Here is a 13780-nt window from a genome sequence, read left to right on the forward strand (position 1 = left end):
GTATATTCTGAGCCTGTGTAATTAAGGACTGTACTTCGATGTCATTTGTTGTGTCACCCAGACTCCAGTTGGGGAGACCAGGGTATTTTATGTTGTCATCTGCAAGCGGGCGCATCCCTGCATGAGTGAATCTGTTTGAAGGACCAAGCTGTGGCTGCTTTAGTCTAGAGAGCATAGTTACCCTCGGATTTCTCTGCTGCTTCCATTATTCAATGAGAATTATGTGTGTTTATGATAGTCTGATCAGCAAATAGAAGTGCATTGCAGATACAGATATATTGTGAAGTACAGCGGTTTACATTAATAGGAAGGATTTATCTTGTTGCAGTATTGAATTTATGATGCTAAGCTGTGATATTTTCCTGTTTCAGAAATGTTATATTGCAGTGAGCTGATATCAGGGTGATAAAATAAATGTTTCTTTTTTAATTTAAGCCACTGTAACATGCTAATAATGTCGGAGACAGGAAGAGAAATGTCTTACTTCAGAGATGAATATAATACATTGATATTGTAATTTCTCAACAAAATTCATTTAACTTAGACTCCTAAATGAAACTTCTTATTTTGTTTAAATGACAAAACAGATGTGGTTGTGGTCTTTGACAGAAGCATACTTTCGGACACCAGTTGTGGGGTTGATACGCTCTACTTAAGTTAGTTTTTGGGGCTACTTCTTCCCTGTGATTCTAAAAGAGAAATAGAGAAGCTGTAGTGGCTGGTGATGGTCCCTTCGCTGGGCATCCTTGCTTCCTTCCATCTTCCTGACAAATGCCTGACAGATGTGAATATCAGGAAGGCAGGAGGAGTCATCTTTGCTGTCATCTCCTCTTCTGGCTGTTGCCAGGGACCTTGTCAATGCCAGGGCTGTATTCAGGACTCCCAGTTGCCCTGTTCCTAGAACATGGGATAGAACATGAAGGAAATCTTTGTGCTGATCTGCAGCACGCTTCCACTGCCACCTGCACGTTGTGTATATCAGCTCCTGGGGGGAACTGGCCAAGCCCCATATTACTCAGAGATGCTCCCTGGGTTGTGCCTTGTGCAGGGAAGGGGAGTTTCGTTGGCCCTGCTCGTGGAGCTGAGCAGAGAGGAGGCTGCTGCGGCTTGGTCAGCGCTGAAACCTGTCTCTGGCACTTCCTTCCTCAAGGAACATCGGGACGCAGCGAGCCAGTGAGCTTGATGTTGGTCAGCTGGTAGTGCTGTTATGAAGCTAAACCTTTTCCTCTTTGCACATACGGAGCTTTGTCTCACCCCATGAAAGTTTTAGTGATTTCACTGGAATGGGTCCAGCATGAATACAGGTAGCTGTAAAAGACTGTCCTGACTGCCTGGTGGGCTCCTGTTGATTGTGTTGCTGTTTGCACTGAGCACCATCAGTGTAATGACTGTGAAGCACCGTGGTTAGAAGTCAAGTGCTATAAAAATTTCCCCAAACGTACATCCACAGCAGCAAGTGGACTTGCACAGAAAAAAGGCCACTGAATTGAGAAAAAGGATTCGTAATTCTGTGGAATATAGAAAGATTGTTGTCTGTGTGTATTCCTGTTACGTTAGTCAGTGAAACAGCGTCTTTGAATCTTTGCATTGATATCCTTTACCTGTAAGAACATAAGAGAGTATTTGACATTGGCTTGTTTAGCTGAAAGTACTGCTGGAGCAGCAGTTTGACTGTGGAAATATTTACCAGTTCCAGGGTGTATAGGTTTAACTGGAGATGAAGAGGGAAAAAGCAAAATATGTATTTTAGTGTTGAATTATTCCCATATTTTTGGTATGCTGCTAAAATGATCTGTTCTGCTTTGGAATAGTTATAGATATGTTTCTTTTTAGGGACAATTAAAAGACCAAAATTTTGTTAGGAAATTTACTTTTAAAACGCTGCACAGGTTCTCTTAATTTATGAGAGTATCAGGTAAGAGGGATTCTCCCCCTGTTTCTACACCGAATTGACACAGAGGGATGGATCTGAGGTGAAGCAGGGCAATTTCTGGCAGAATTAGTATAACATTCCACCTGAGAAATGAATGGGTTCATTTGGTTCGTTAACTGTTAGAAATTAATTGCTATTGAGCTTATCCACATACTTAATAGCGTTTCCCTCCAGAACATTTCCTTCCTGTAGATGTTTCCAATGTATTTTTGTGATATATACTTAGGTTTAACAATAGAATAGACATAGAAGCCCTAAACCTCCAAGAATAATTACTGTTTATAGCACTGAAAAAGGTGCAGCAACATTAAATACAATTACTTACCCTGCCGGTGGGCTTCGTTCACCGACCATATGCTTCATGTTGTGTTTGCTCTCTAGTTGTGCCCTGGGCTGAGCCGAGCCGTGCTGTTGGGTGGATGAACAGGTAGCTGCCTCTACCCAGCCTCTTTGCAGATGGCTGTAGAAATGAGAAGAAAATTGGGTGTTTTGAGCAAAACTCTTTTTTTCTTTCCTGTTTTCCATGCGCTTCTTGAAGAGAATGTTCAGCAATGAATGAACTATTACTGTTAAATCTTGCTTGGAAATATACTCGAGAGGGACAGCTATTTGTAATTAGCATATTTGGAATATAAATAATTGTATTATGGCTGAAATACTGATACATCTTCTGTTTTTTCCTCATCTAAGAGAAAAACTAAAGATTGAATAAAGCCCAACTGATCTTGTTTTAAATGCCTTTTTCTACAGAAGTAACATCTTCTGTTACAGTTAATGAGTATTGTTGTCTTTTGCTCAAATTCTTTGTTATAGAGGCTTAGAGCAGAGGGCTTTAATAATTAAAGGGACACCTTCTCTGGAATGACTGTCTGATAATAGTCCATAGGATTTAAGAATAATATTTTAAAATAATTGGTTTTCAAGTGAATAATTGTGCATTACTAATTGGAGGGCAAACGGAAAATCTGTAACCTCCAGACAAATGGTGGTGTCTGTCTTTAAATAGCCAAACAATTTTTCCTTCTATTTTTCCACCCTCAAGACAAAAATAGAATAAAATAAATCTCATTCAGGTTGCACTTAAATATGACCAAACTGATAATTACATTATTATAGAGAAGGGCAGGGTAGCTGGAGGATATGTACAAGGTGCATTAGTCCCACAGATAGAAGCTGATTTACTTATTGATAGTAGAGACACGTTTTAGTCACTTTATAGAATTAACAATTGATCAACTTGTTAGGTTCTAGTTCTTCATAAGCACAGCATGTTTATTCATTATTGTCATTACATGGTGCAAGCAGCTGAGGTCATGATTAGCGAGGCAAAATCTAGAAACATTTAAACTTGCTTAAATATAACTTTTGCAACAGGCAATTTTTGAGCAATGCACTGATTCTTGCTTTTCACAAATAAATATAACTTATACCTGCCTGGGTAATTTGCATTTCATTTACATTTTTTTGAACCATCTGATCTGTTTTCCAAATACCAGAGAATCAGGCTTATAGAAGTGTAATAAGATGGGCGACGTAAGATGGGCATTGCTTTTAAATTGCCTCGGTCACTGTAAATATACACAGTTACATAGTATTGCAAATGATAAACTAAACACGCTGCTGGGGGAGAATGGAAAGATGTTATTCCAATAAATATATTCATGATTGTTTGTTACTAAGCGTAAGTTATTTTTTCTAAATCAGCATTGACTTAAGCTTGAGCAAACTCAATAGCAAAAATTCCCACAGAGGCTTCTCCTGCTACATATGACTAATATATTAAAGAAGATAAATAGTCATTTTTAAAATTTATTACACAGTAGGGTTGAACACAAGAGGAAACCATTTTACAAATCTGAAAGTTAAGGTCACCCTGAGAAGAAAAGGACACTTAAGATGACTAGTAAAAGTCTGCTTTCTCAAGAAACCGAGATTCAAAGTTTACTCTTTTCACGGTGTCTTTTATAAAGCTTTAGGATCCCAAGTGTAAAACCAGGGGCTGTTTTGATGTGCAAATAGTTTGAAGCTGTACAGCGGACAGGCATTTAGACACTCGCATCTAACCAGTGCTATAGATTAGCTTCCAGTCTCTTAATTCATTCCTGACTATGAAGCTTTTTGATAGTGGGTTTTTATAATATAACCTAGTATTAGGGATGAACTCTCTAAAACATATTATTGAACTCTTCTAATAGTTTTTAATAGTTTTCCCATTTTCTTATTCTATTTACAAATATATATTTTAAAATCTGTTATGTGTATTTCAGTCACACTGAACGCCATTAAGTTTTGGTTCATAATTCAGACTTCTAGGAGTAGGAAAACTTGCTCAGTAGCATTTTCTTAGGGCTTGTTAATAAAGTTAATGAATTATTTTTCTATTAGGCTGTCTTATCTTAGCTAATACTGCTTGCTTGTTTGAGCTGTAGCAAATCAGGACAACATCGATTTTCTTTAAGAGATGAATAATGAAAGATCTAAATTCTTAAATATGTAGATAAAGATAAGTGACTTAATTAAAAAATTATCAGTGGAAGGTAGTAAGATGAGTTAACTGTTTTAATTTGTTTTACATGTCAATATGCTGTAACATAACCTGGAATATTACATAAAATCCATTTCTGATATACTTTAATTTTTAGTATGGTTTCATTGTGTCTTCTGTGAATTATTCTTTTGCAAATTGCTCATGTATTGTGAATGTTAAATCCTTGGAACTATCTGTTCCAGCGTTAGCTTGCCCAGGCCTTGCCTCTGCAGATATTTAATGTCCAATGCAATGCATCCTGATGAAAATAGTCCTACTCTGATCAATAGTAATATTTACAGGCTTTGCCTTCAGTGGTGGAAGGTAGGTTATGATTGTTTTTCCAGTGACTGGCAAATTCTTCTCTTTGATCACATGCTATGAATACCAGAACCAGGCTCAAACTCTCGCGATTTTTTGACTAGCTTTACAAATTACTCGTGATGAAAAGGGGAAGTCTTAGGGCCTCCGTCTTTCTTCCAGTGTTTCTTCTGGTGTCATGTATCTCTTGTTAGTGCAGAATCCTGTTGCTGCAATGGGGTGACCGGCTCTGTAGTGCAGAATAAAGGCGTTTGTGAGGTTCTGAGTGTGTGCCAGACTGGCTGGGTGCTCTCATGGGCATGATAACTGTGTGTGGCCACTGCTCCCAGAGGAGTTGTTAGAAGGAGCTGCTCTCTTAAGACATGGTAGCTGAACTCATTAAAGGAGCAGATAAATAGATAAATGACCTTCTCTATTGCAAACATTTCCCCCCCCCCCCGCCTCACATAATACAGCATGCACCCACAAAAATTGCACGGGTGGATTCCCCAGTGGAATAATGATGTGCATAGCACTGTGCCTTGAATAAGACTTTCACAATTCTCATGCTTAAATTCTAAGTGACTCCCAAGTCATGCCGCTTTTCAAGCTTGAGGATCCTGTTTTTCAGAATATATTTTCTCAAATCTCAGTGCAGCTACAAATATACCATATGACAAGCATGGCTGAGCTTCTGCTTCAGGTCCTTGGGTCATTGCCTCTCCGTCGCAATTGCATTGTCCAACAGTTGTTTTGAAATTTAGTTATTCCTATATTTTCTAGACAGCTCTGTTAGCTTCCTAGCATGAGACATTAGATGGTTCACAAAGATTTTCAGATTTTGCCTTCTCCTACAGCCTTGGCTGCTCTCTTTGAAGAAACATAGTTGGATAATGGAAAGGAAGGGTGTGCTGTGGGTAGGCCATGCTTATAATGGGAAGGGATTGGACAGTGCCTTAAAATTAAGGTATTGGTGCATAGGACACAAGCTGAGAAGTCTGTTGGGATGTCTTTGTCTAGGAGCATCCATGGGATGACTTGACAACACAGTGGGTGATTTGGTCCTTGGCAGACAAATCTTTCTCTGAGGTTGTTACCCAGCAGCTCCCTGCCAAACTGTGAAGAGTTGAGCATAGACTGGTGCTTCAGGCTTTGCTTTATCTTGTTTTACTCATTTTGTCTTGCTTCAGCTTTTGATTAAACATAAAACTCATGTCAATGAAATGAGTAGCAAACACCTGCCGCATTATGGATTTTGCTACGTTAGGAACTACGAATGGGAGCCCGTGTTTCTCATTCAGAAGAGAAAGACTGCCAGGATCAAAGATGTAAATAAGAGCCAAGGAAAATTAACTGCAAACCTGTCAAGTCTGGTCTGGCTTTATTTTTATTACAAGGTGCTCAGCAGATCTTTCTTGGAGATGTTTTTTTTTAAAAAAAAAATTCTGCTACTTGTGCGAATTCAGCTGAAACTTACCCAGTCACAGCAGATGTACTCTTATTGGTCTTTCTGTACCAGGGGAGCAATGCTGGGATTTTTTCTGTTCATCCTGAACCATTTCTTTTTTTTTTTTTTTCTATGCTGTGCAACATATAGACACGGGGTATGGTAGTGGTTCTGCAGCTGGGACATGGATGTCAGAAGATGGGTGGTCTCTGGTGGAGGAGACCTTCAAGGGGTCCTGGTGCTTAATCCAGGCTTGAGTGCTGTATGCAGAGAGCTCAGCTAGCCCAGCACAGATCCAAGCACGGAGCAACAATGACAATGCTGAACCCCAGTCTGCTGTCCCCTCAGTACAACACTCATGCTTCTAGCCTGAATGCTGACACAGAGCATGCAGACCTTGGCTCTCCATGCGATAGACAGCCTGCTCTTCATCTCCACACTTGTGCATCTTTGCTGGAGGAGGATGCGCTGTCATCGGCTGACCTATTTGACCCTAAATCCTTCCGAACGGAAAACAGGAAGCTTCAGAAGCTATTACTTTCCAGTTAGAGTGACTATCACAGGGATATTCCATTATTAAATTTGAAATTTTTCATACTCTCAGAGATCAGATGTTGAGGCCCTCAGGTTCAAAAGGCAGTAGATTATTCATGTGATACTGCGCCTTGCAGGTAATAAGTTGGATGGTGGTACTGCGAGCAGAGAAATAATGAGGAAGTCCTGTACGCTTGAGTCAAATTAAGAAGGACAAAATCATGGCTTAAGAACCCAACTGTTTTTGGCTTGAGTGCAAAAAATAATTTAAAATGATAAACCACACCCCCACTGGACGTTTACTCTGTTTTAAGCAGTAGTGTCTGTATATGAAGCAAGTTATGCTGCATTTCTGCTATAAAGATGCTATAAACCTCTTCATACTCACAAACACCTCCTAAAAATTAAACAATTTGAATGAAGCTGAACAGAACTACTCAAGTATTTATCCTATTTGCTCAAAGCCATCACCTTAATCGTGGTTGTGCTAATCGTGGCCAAGAAGCTTGTCATTTGCAAGAAAAGGGTTTCACACGGAGAGGGGGAAAAGTAAATCTAGTAAGTGATTTTCTAGATCTTATTATTTTTTCCTCCATTAGTTCTGTTTTGCATCTAATTAGTAATCAGTGTTAAAGTGAAAGGCCTACGAAATTCCTACTATGATCCCTGAGATGTAGTGCATTTTTAATAACTGCAGATTTTCATCTAAAACAGCCCTGTGACTATCCTTGCTTTCTTTCAGGTTGTGTGGTTGCCTTGCGTATTGCCAGGCTATGGAAATCCTTTGTGCAATAATCTGAAAAATTTGATTCATGATGTAACCATTCCACGGGACTCTTTAAAAATGTATCTCATCGTGCAGGAAATTCAGATGGGAACAGTTAAAATGAGAGAGTTTCACTTTTGTGTTTCAGTTCATCAATCTTTAAAGAGACACTAGTAGGTCAAATGGGTCTAACACTGATCGATTTACAAGAAGAATCCCTTTTTAAAGTGAATCACAATTCATCTCCAATAGGAAATTGAAAAAATAAAATAAAATGCAGTCACTGTGGTCCTGATTGGGGAGTATTTAATTAGCTCAGTCCCTCACACACTTTAGTTGTTCGTCCCTTAAAATCCATAAGCCAGTCTGATCTGCTTTTTACAGTCCATTACTTTTTTGTTCAGGTAGCTCTTACTAGATTTGAGAATTATTTTTGACTCATGCCTACCATCAAGAAGGGCATCTTTTCTTGGGTTTGAGGACGGGTTTCCTGCAATATAACAATAAAGCATGTCTGTCTCCCAGTCTTCCTACCAAAGACTGCTTGCTTCTTAACTGTAACTTAGGAAAATGTAAGACTTTGGTCACCACCCCATCACCATCTGGCAAATATCTGTTGAAAACTTGTCTTGGGATCTAGTGAAGCACTCGTGAACTTGTCTTCCTGTAAGGACAGCTGCATTTGAGCTACACCCGGTGTGCTGGTGTAAGGGTGCATCTGGCAAAAAGGTTGAAGTAAAGGAGGCATGCTGAGGGTATATTGTCATGGGATTATTGGTGGGGAAAGCTGCTGGAAAGTTGCTGTGACAAGGTGTGTGAGTCAACCAGTGCTCGCCACAGGCTGAGATAAAGCTTTGGACAACGCTTGCTGAGTCAGTCTTTGTGAAAAATATACATAGGGTTCTGGTTTTTCTTTCCCATCTCTCTGGCAAACGGTATCTCATGCTAAATAAGTGAAATAAATGTGCCACCTAGGTGGTGTGTTTGTGTGTGTGTGTGTCTGTGAGTCTTGAGATTTTATTCATGAAGTCTCACTTCATGGATAAAAATAATTAGAGGAAATTTTTCTTTTCTAATTATTCTAAGAGAGTTAATAGCTCTCCAGTGGTGATGAAAAATTGATTAAAAGCTGATTGTTGTCTACCCTGAAACTAAACAAACAGTCAACAATTTATTACTTTCAACAGATCTCGCATTTTTAAGGCAATCATAATCATGGGAAAGTGAGGGGATCTCATACTTCTTTTCCAACCCTGAGCATTTCAAAGCATAAGCAAAATTACGCCACTTACCCTCCTCCCAGCTCCTCCCATCAATCACACACAGTTATGTGATCATGAGGTGGCTTGTGCATGAGTGAAAGGGCAATACAGAAACAAAAATCCATCCTAGGCAGATTGGGAACTGAAAACCTTAAGGTTCAGCCTTCTCTGAGCTCTGTGAAAACTGTCTTTTTTCAAGAAAGGAGAAAGTTTCTAGCTTCATCCCCGAAGAGGACATGCTGTTACTCATTCCAAGTCTGGCTGTGGTCTCCTTCCAGTCGGGGTAGCTGGTTGAGCCTCCTGTATGGAAACATGCTGTTCCCTCAGCTGTGACAGGTACCAGAAGGAGGACCCTGCTTCTGTCTCTCCTTCGTCACTTCAGGTGCTCGAGAGGTAAACACCATGCTGACACCCTTCTCACTGCTTCTGAAAAGCAGCGCCAGCTTGCTGTGGCTGCTGCAACCCTGTCTCAGCAGTGATAAGGAGTCTAAAACTGTTCTCCTTTCGAGGTGTGCTCCTTTTTCAGAGCTCTGTCTGGCTTCCTCGTGCCTGTAAAAGGATGAAAACAGCAGCCAGTAGATGATTAACCTCCTTTAAATGGGGGGACCTTCTTTCGCTATTGATCGGTGCATGAACTCCAGTGGGGTTTCTTTCCCTGCCTGCCAGCCCTTCTCCTGATGCTCTCACACGCTGCTGCCAAGCAGGCGAGCTTCCCAGAGGAGCACGAAGAGCTGCTATGTAAACAAGAAATAGGGCTGAGGAGGGACGGAGAAGGAGGCCTGAAGGATTGGGCTGGAAGGGGAAGAGACAACGGCAATCATTTCTGGGGGAGGAGGAAGCAGAATGTAAATAACGGGACTTGTGAAATTCTCTTATTTCAGGGCATGCAGCAACAGGTACTGCTGGAAATGAAAATACCTGGGAGAGAGTGCATTACCTGCTGTATTCATATTGATACAGGGATTTTTTTTCTGGTTTCAAGGGGAAAGACAAGGGCATGTAGGGGAAAGGTAGAGTCACTCCATGTACATGCCAGTGATCTGCTGGGGAAACTAACCCAGTTAGGGCACGCTGCTTACACATCAAAAGCGATTCCTCTTTCTGAGGTCTTTCCACTTTCAAAATTTGCTTTTATTTCTGGCAATGTCACATTGATTCCAGTGCTACAGGACCAATGGCTCAGGAGATAATTAACAGATATCTGCTCATTCTTCTTTTTGACTTAGTAGTAGGCTCTCGTCAGGATGCAGAAAACCTTATGAGACTCCTGGTACCTGAAAAGCACAATACAAATGGGTACAGCTACCACCTCACCCAGGTCTCTCGAACTCAATGAGAGTTAAACCCAGCTGTGCTGTGCCCATACAGTGATGGTGGTGCTCCAGTTAGCTCCAAACAGCAGATACTTCTCCAGGATACAAGGTTGAGCACTTAAAGACTGTGCAGTCAGTGTTGGAATAGAAGCTGTTACCCCCAGCTCCGACAGAGCTGTGTACAGTGGGGATGCCCTCCGTGATGGTCAGTACTTCCATCCAGCATGGTGCTGCCAAGCCAGAGTAAGGTAAATACAAACTTTGAGACTGGTTCTGAACATGCTTTTGTTTATTTAACTAGGACAAAGATTGAACAAGATTGGGTTCTTCTTTAAAATGCAATTGTTTTATTGATCTAGTTCCAAATCTTCATGCCACACAAACGCTTTGCTGGCATATTAGCAATGTTTTGTCTCTATCACTGAATTACAGAAAATGGGGAATGATATTAATTAATTAATTTACAATAACAGTTCCTGAATTGACAGGTCAGGTACCTGGATCCGGAATTTGCCCATTCAGTAGAGGAAGTAATGATTTTGTAAAATAATTTGAGGAGCAGGATTTGATAAGAAAACATTTTCTAATACCAAGTAAAAAGATTGCCCAGGGGTACTGTAGTCAAGTGACAATAAAAGATCTAGAAGCTGGCTTATAGCTCTCCTTGGTCTGTGCTTTTCCCCTCCCATCCAAGTTTTGTTCTTCGCTATTGCCATAAGAGATTCTGTATGCTGGCAGAATCTCCAACCAATCTCAAGCTGACTGTGCTATCTTTGTACAAAAATAGGAATATTAAAAATGCTGCCTTTCAATTTGCTGGTAGTTATCCTGTGCACTACCCTGTGACTGAGAGCGCAAACAGAAATAGCACAGCACAAGATATTTTGCTATTGGCTTGTGTAGTTGATAACACAGGTGCTAAAAATGTGTGTTCAGTCCATAATTACACTTCTGGAAATTTAGTGCTGTATTTATGAAATGCTTTTCATTAGAATCTTTTAACAATTAGCTAATGAGTCCCAAGTGGAACAATTATCCCATATACCCAGACAGTTGGGATTCTTCATCAGCCAATGTGCATCCACTGCTCATAAAGCACGTTTGCACTCTAAGAGCAAATCGAGCTGTTCTGTGCTTTTCTCTTGGAGGAGAGTTTCATGAACTGAAATGAAAGCAGAGATCAGACTACACTGGTGACACAGAAATGGACAGACCCTGTCAGCGTCATGCCTGGTGGGGACCTGGGGGGAAGCATGAGGAGACGTGCTGTAACTATTTACCATGAGTGAGGTGTTTTAGAGAACAGGAAGATAAAATAATACTCTAATGCAGTAGAATTGCAAAGAACTAGACTTAGTTGCATAGATCTTCTCAGACTCAGAGGTCTGCATGGAAAAATCAAATAGATGTAGGTGTTTTTAGTTTCTTTCTGCCACTATTTTCCTCCAATAACTTCTGACAAATGTATGCTTGATGACTGTCTGCGGTCAGGGTTCTGAGGCATAAAGGGAACATAGTCCCCGTACAGCCCCTGAGCATCATGTAATCCCACCCTATGTGTGCAGAAGGGAGCTTTGGCAATCCTGTAGGTGTTAAAGTGGTAAGTTAAAACAACTCCAGTGCAGCAGACTCCATGAGTCCTTTGAGCAGCTTGTTCCACTCATTTCCCACACTTAGATAGAAAGTTTCCCCCCGTGCACACACTAAACTATCTTTGCAACTGATAACAATTTTTTATGGTATTTGCAATAGCTACAGAGAAACACTTCTTTAAATCACACTCTTCTATAAAGCAGACCTCTTTGAGGAGACAGTTGTTATGTCTCTCATAAACACTTTCTTCAGCAAACGAGCACAGCTACTTCAAATTTTCTTCACTGATCATGCTTTCTGAATCTTTTAATTGCCATGCAGTTTCCTTGGGGTCGCCTCTTGTTCTTAATTTGAATGGTGACTTGCAGCTGATGATCATCTGCTTCTTGCATGTGAGCCCTGGCCTGGCTGCACAGCAAGGCAGAAAGCAGGCAGGTCTGGGACCCAGTGCCTTATCCAGAGGCACAAACGGACACGGGGCCCCTTTCTCAATTCCATCCCTTGTCCAAGTGAACTCTGCAGAAACACCGGCCAGCCCACCTGGGTCCATGGTGAGTGATTTGCTCTGTAGCTATGGATCTGTTATCTTTTACTTCTATGGGAGAAGTGAATCAAATTCCTACATCAATCCAGGGTATGAGAAACAGTGTCATTACTGCTTGAGATAATCTGTGCAACCACTTTACTGCTTTGCTACCTGGTAGGCAAAGTTTATAGTAGGGGAAAATGCATATTTGCTTTGTCTGAAATGTTCTGCTGAGAGATTTATTTCGAAGACCTGTTTCTCTGTGTTTCTCAGTGTGCTGCCTGCTTTACAAGGGTACTGCTCTGCTCCTCGGAGGTCAGCTGGGAGTGGAGCAGGGCACTGCCTCCACTCTGCCTCCTCTTTGAACAGGGTTGAGGCAATTCCTGTGCTTTCTTGAATGCAGCAACTGCAATTCTTCCCATCTCTTAAGTAGGCCATACACCAGGGGGTGGGAAAGATTTTGAGCTGTTTTACAGGCTGCAGCGAGGGCCTGAAAGAACCTGGATAATCACAATGAAAAATTCTCTCTGATAAATGTAGTTGAAAGGGTTGAAACTCTGGGCTGTAATGAGGTGATATCCTGTGTTTGCTGTCCAAGTTGGGAAGTCTGTGCAACCTTAAAAATGAAACCTTGATAAAAATACTTACCACTTCACGTGTTTACTTTGGCAGCAGCGTTCTTTGTAGGCTGGTGATGAATAATAAATAATGCTATATGGAGAAAAGGGTATATTCTGTCTTTGCTTTACAGCTATAATAGCTGTACTTTAGTTTCTGAGTAGTCCTGTTGGTCTCGGCAGAATTTTTCCTGAAGGAAAGATGTTGGCTCAGTTTGAGATGAGAGAGCAGGTTCTAAAATGTTTTTCCTAAAAGCTCCATTTCTAAATGAGATTCTATCTCATGTATATGATCTTCTCATACACAGAGAGCATACTTTTTGCCTGGAAGTGAGTAGTTATTCGTGCCAGTATAACTTGTCTGCTAGTTATACTTGCCATGTAAATACAATTGAAAACTGTGTTCTGGGGATCACAGGTGCTCGAGTTAATGTACTTGAAAAAGTTACTGCTCCCCTGCCTGGAGGAGACCTGAACTAGGCCCTGTAGTTTGCACTGCATCAGATTCTAAGTAGATACCTGACTAGTTTTGCCTCAGCAGAGGTGGCAACGGCTGTGATTTCAAGCTCCTCCTTACACTCTGTGAACTTGAGAGCTTCTAGAAGTCCTCTAGTTCTCACCCTCAATCCCTTGCTTGAATTTGTTTTCTGATTCTGCATGCTACTGTTACTGCTTCTGTGTGCCCTGAGCTCTACCAGATTAAATTTGAAGGCTACAAACTCCCACTTAAAAACGTGTCTAGGAATGCTTTCCAGCAGAGGATCCACACAACTCAACTTCTTACTCTCTAGAATTAACTGGGGAAGAGTACACCTTTTGAGATGGAGAATTAGGGAGTCCTTGGCACATTTTTACAACCCTCCCAGGTTGTTCTCTTAACATGTCCACAATGTATGGGAGGTTTATCTCACCTCTAAAGGAGATAGTGAAGACACATACCCTAGAGAGAGCTCTGAATGCTG

At 40.9% G+C, this 13780-nt stretch overlaps 2 protein-coding genes across 3 annotated transcripts in view; both read left to right on the forward strand.

Annotated features, from left to right (window-relative positions):
• The window catches only part of EOGT (EGF domain specific O-linked N-acetylglucosamine transferase), a 116534-nt gene that overhangs the window by 45310 nt on the left and 57444 nt on the right, over nt 1–13780 (forward strand). The gene's annotated exons all lie outside the window — the stretch shown is intronic.
• Nucleotides 10364–13780, forward strand: part of LOC106035502 (chemokine-like protein TAFA-4) — a 60861-nt gene continuing 57444 nt past the window's right edge. The window contains exon 1 of the mRNA XM_013180372.3: nt 10364–12226. Within this exon, the coding sequence (XP_013035826.3) occupies nt 11966–12226 (261 nt within the window). The 5' untranslated portion in view covers nt 10364–11965. The remainder of the gene's footprint in view (nt 12227–13780) is intronic.

This window comes from Anser cygnoides, chromosome 10 (genome assembly GCF_040182565.1).
Source record: "Anser cygnoides isolate HZ-2024a breed goose chromosome 10, Taihu_goose_T2T_genome, whole genome shotgun sequence".
Classification (NCBI taxonomy): domain Eukaryota; kingdom Metazoa; phylum Chordata; class Aves; order Anseriformes; family Anatidae; genus Anser; species Anser cygnoides.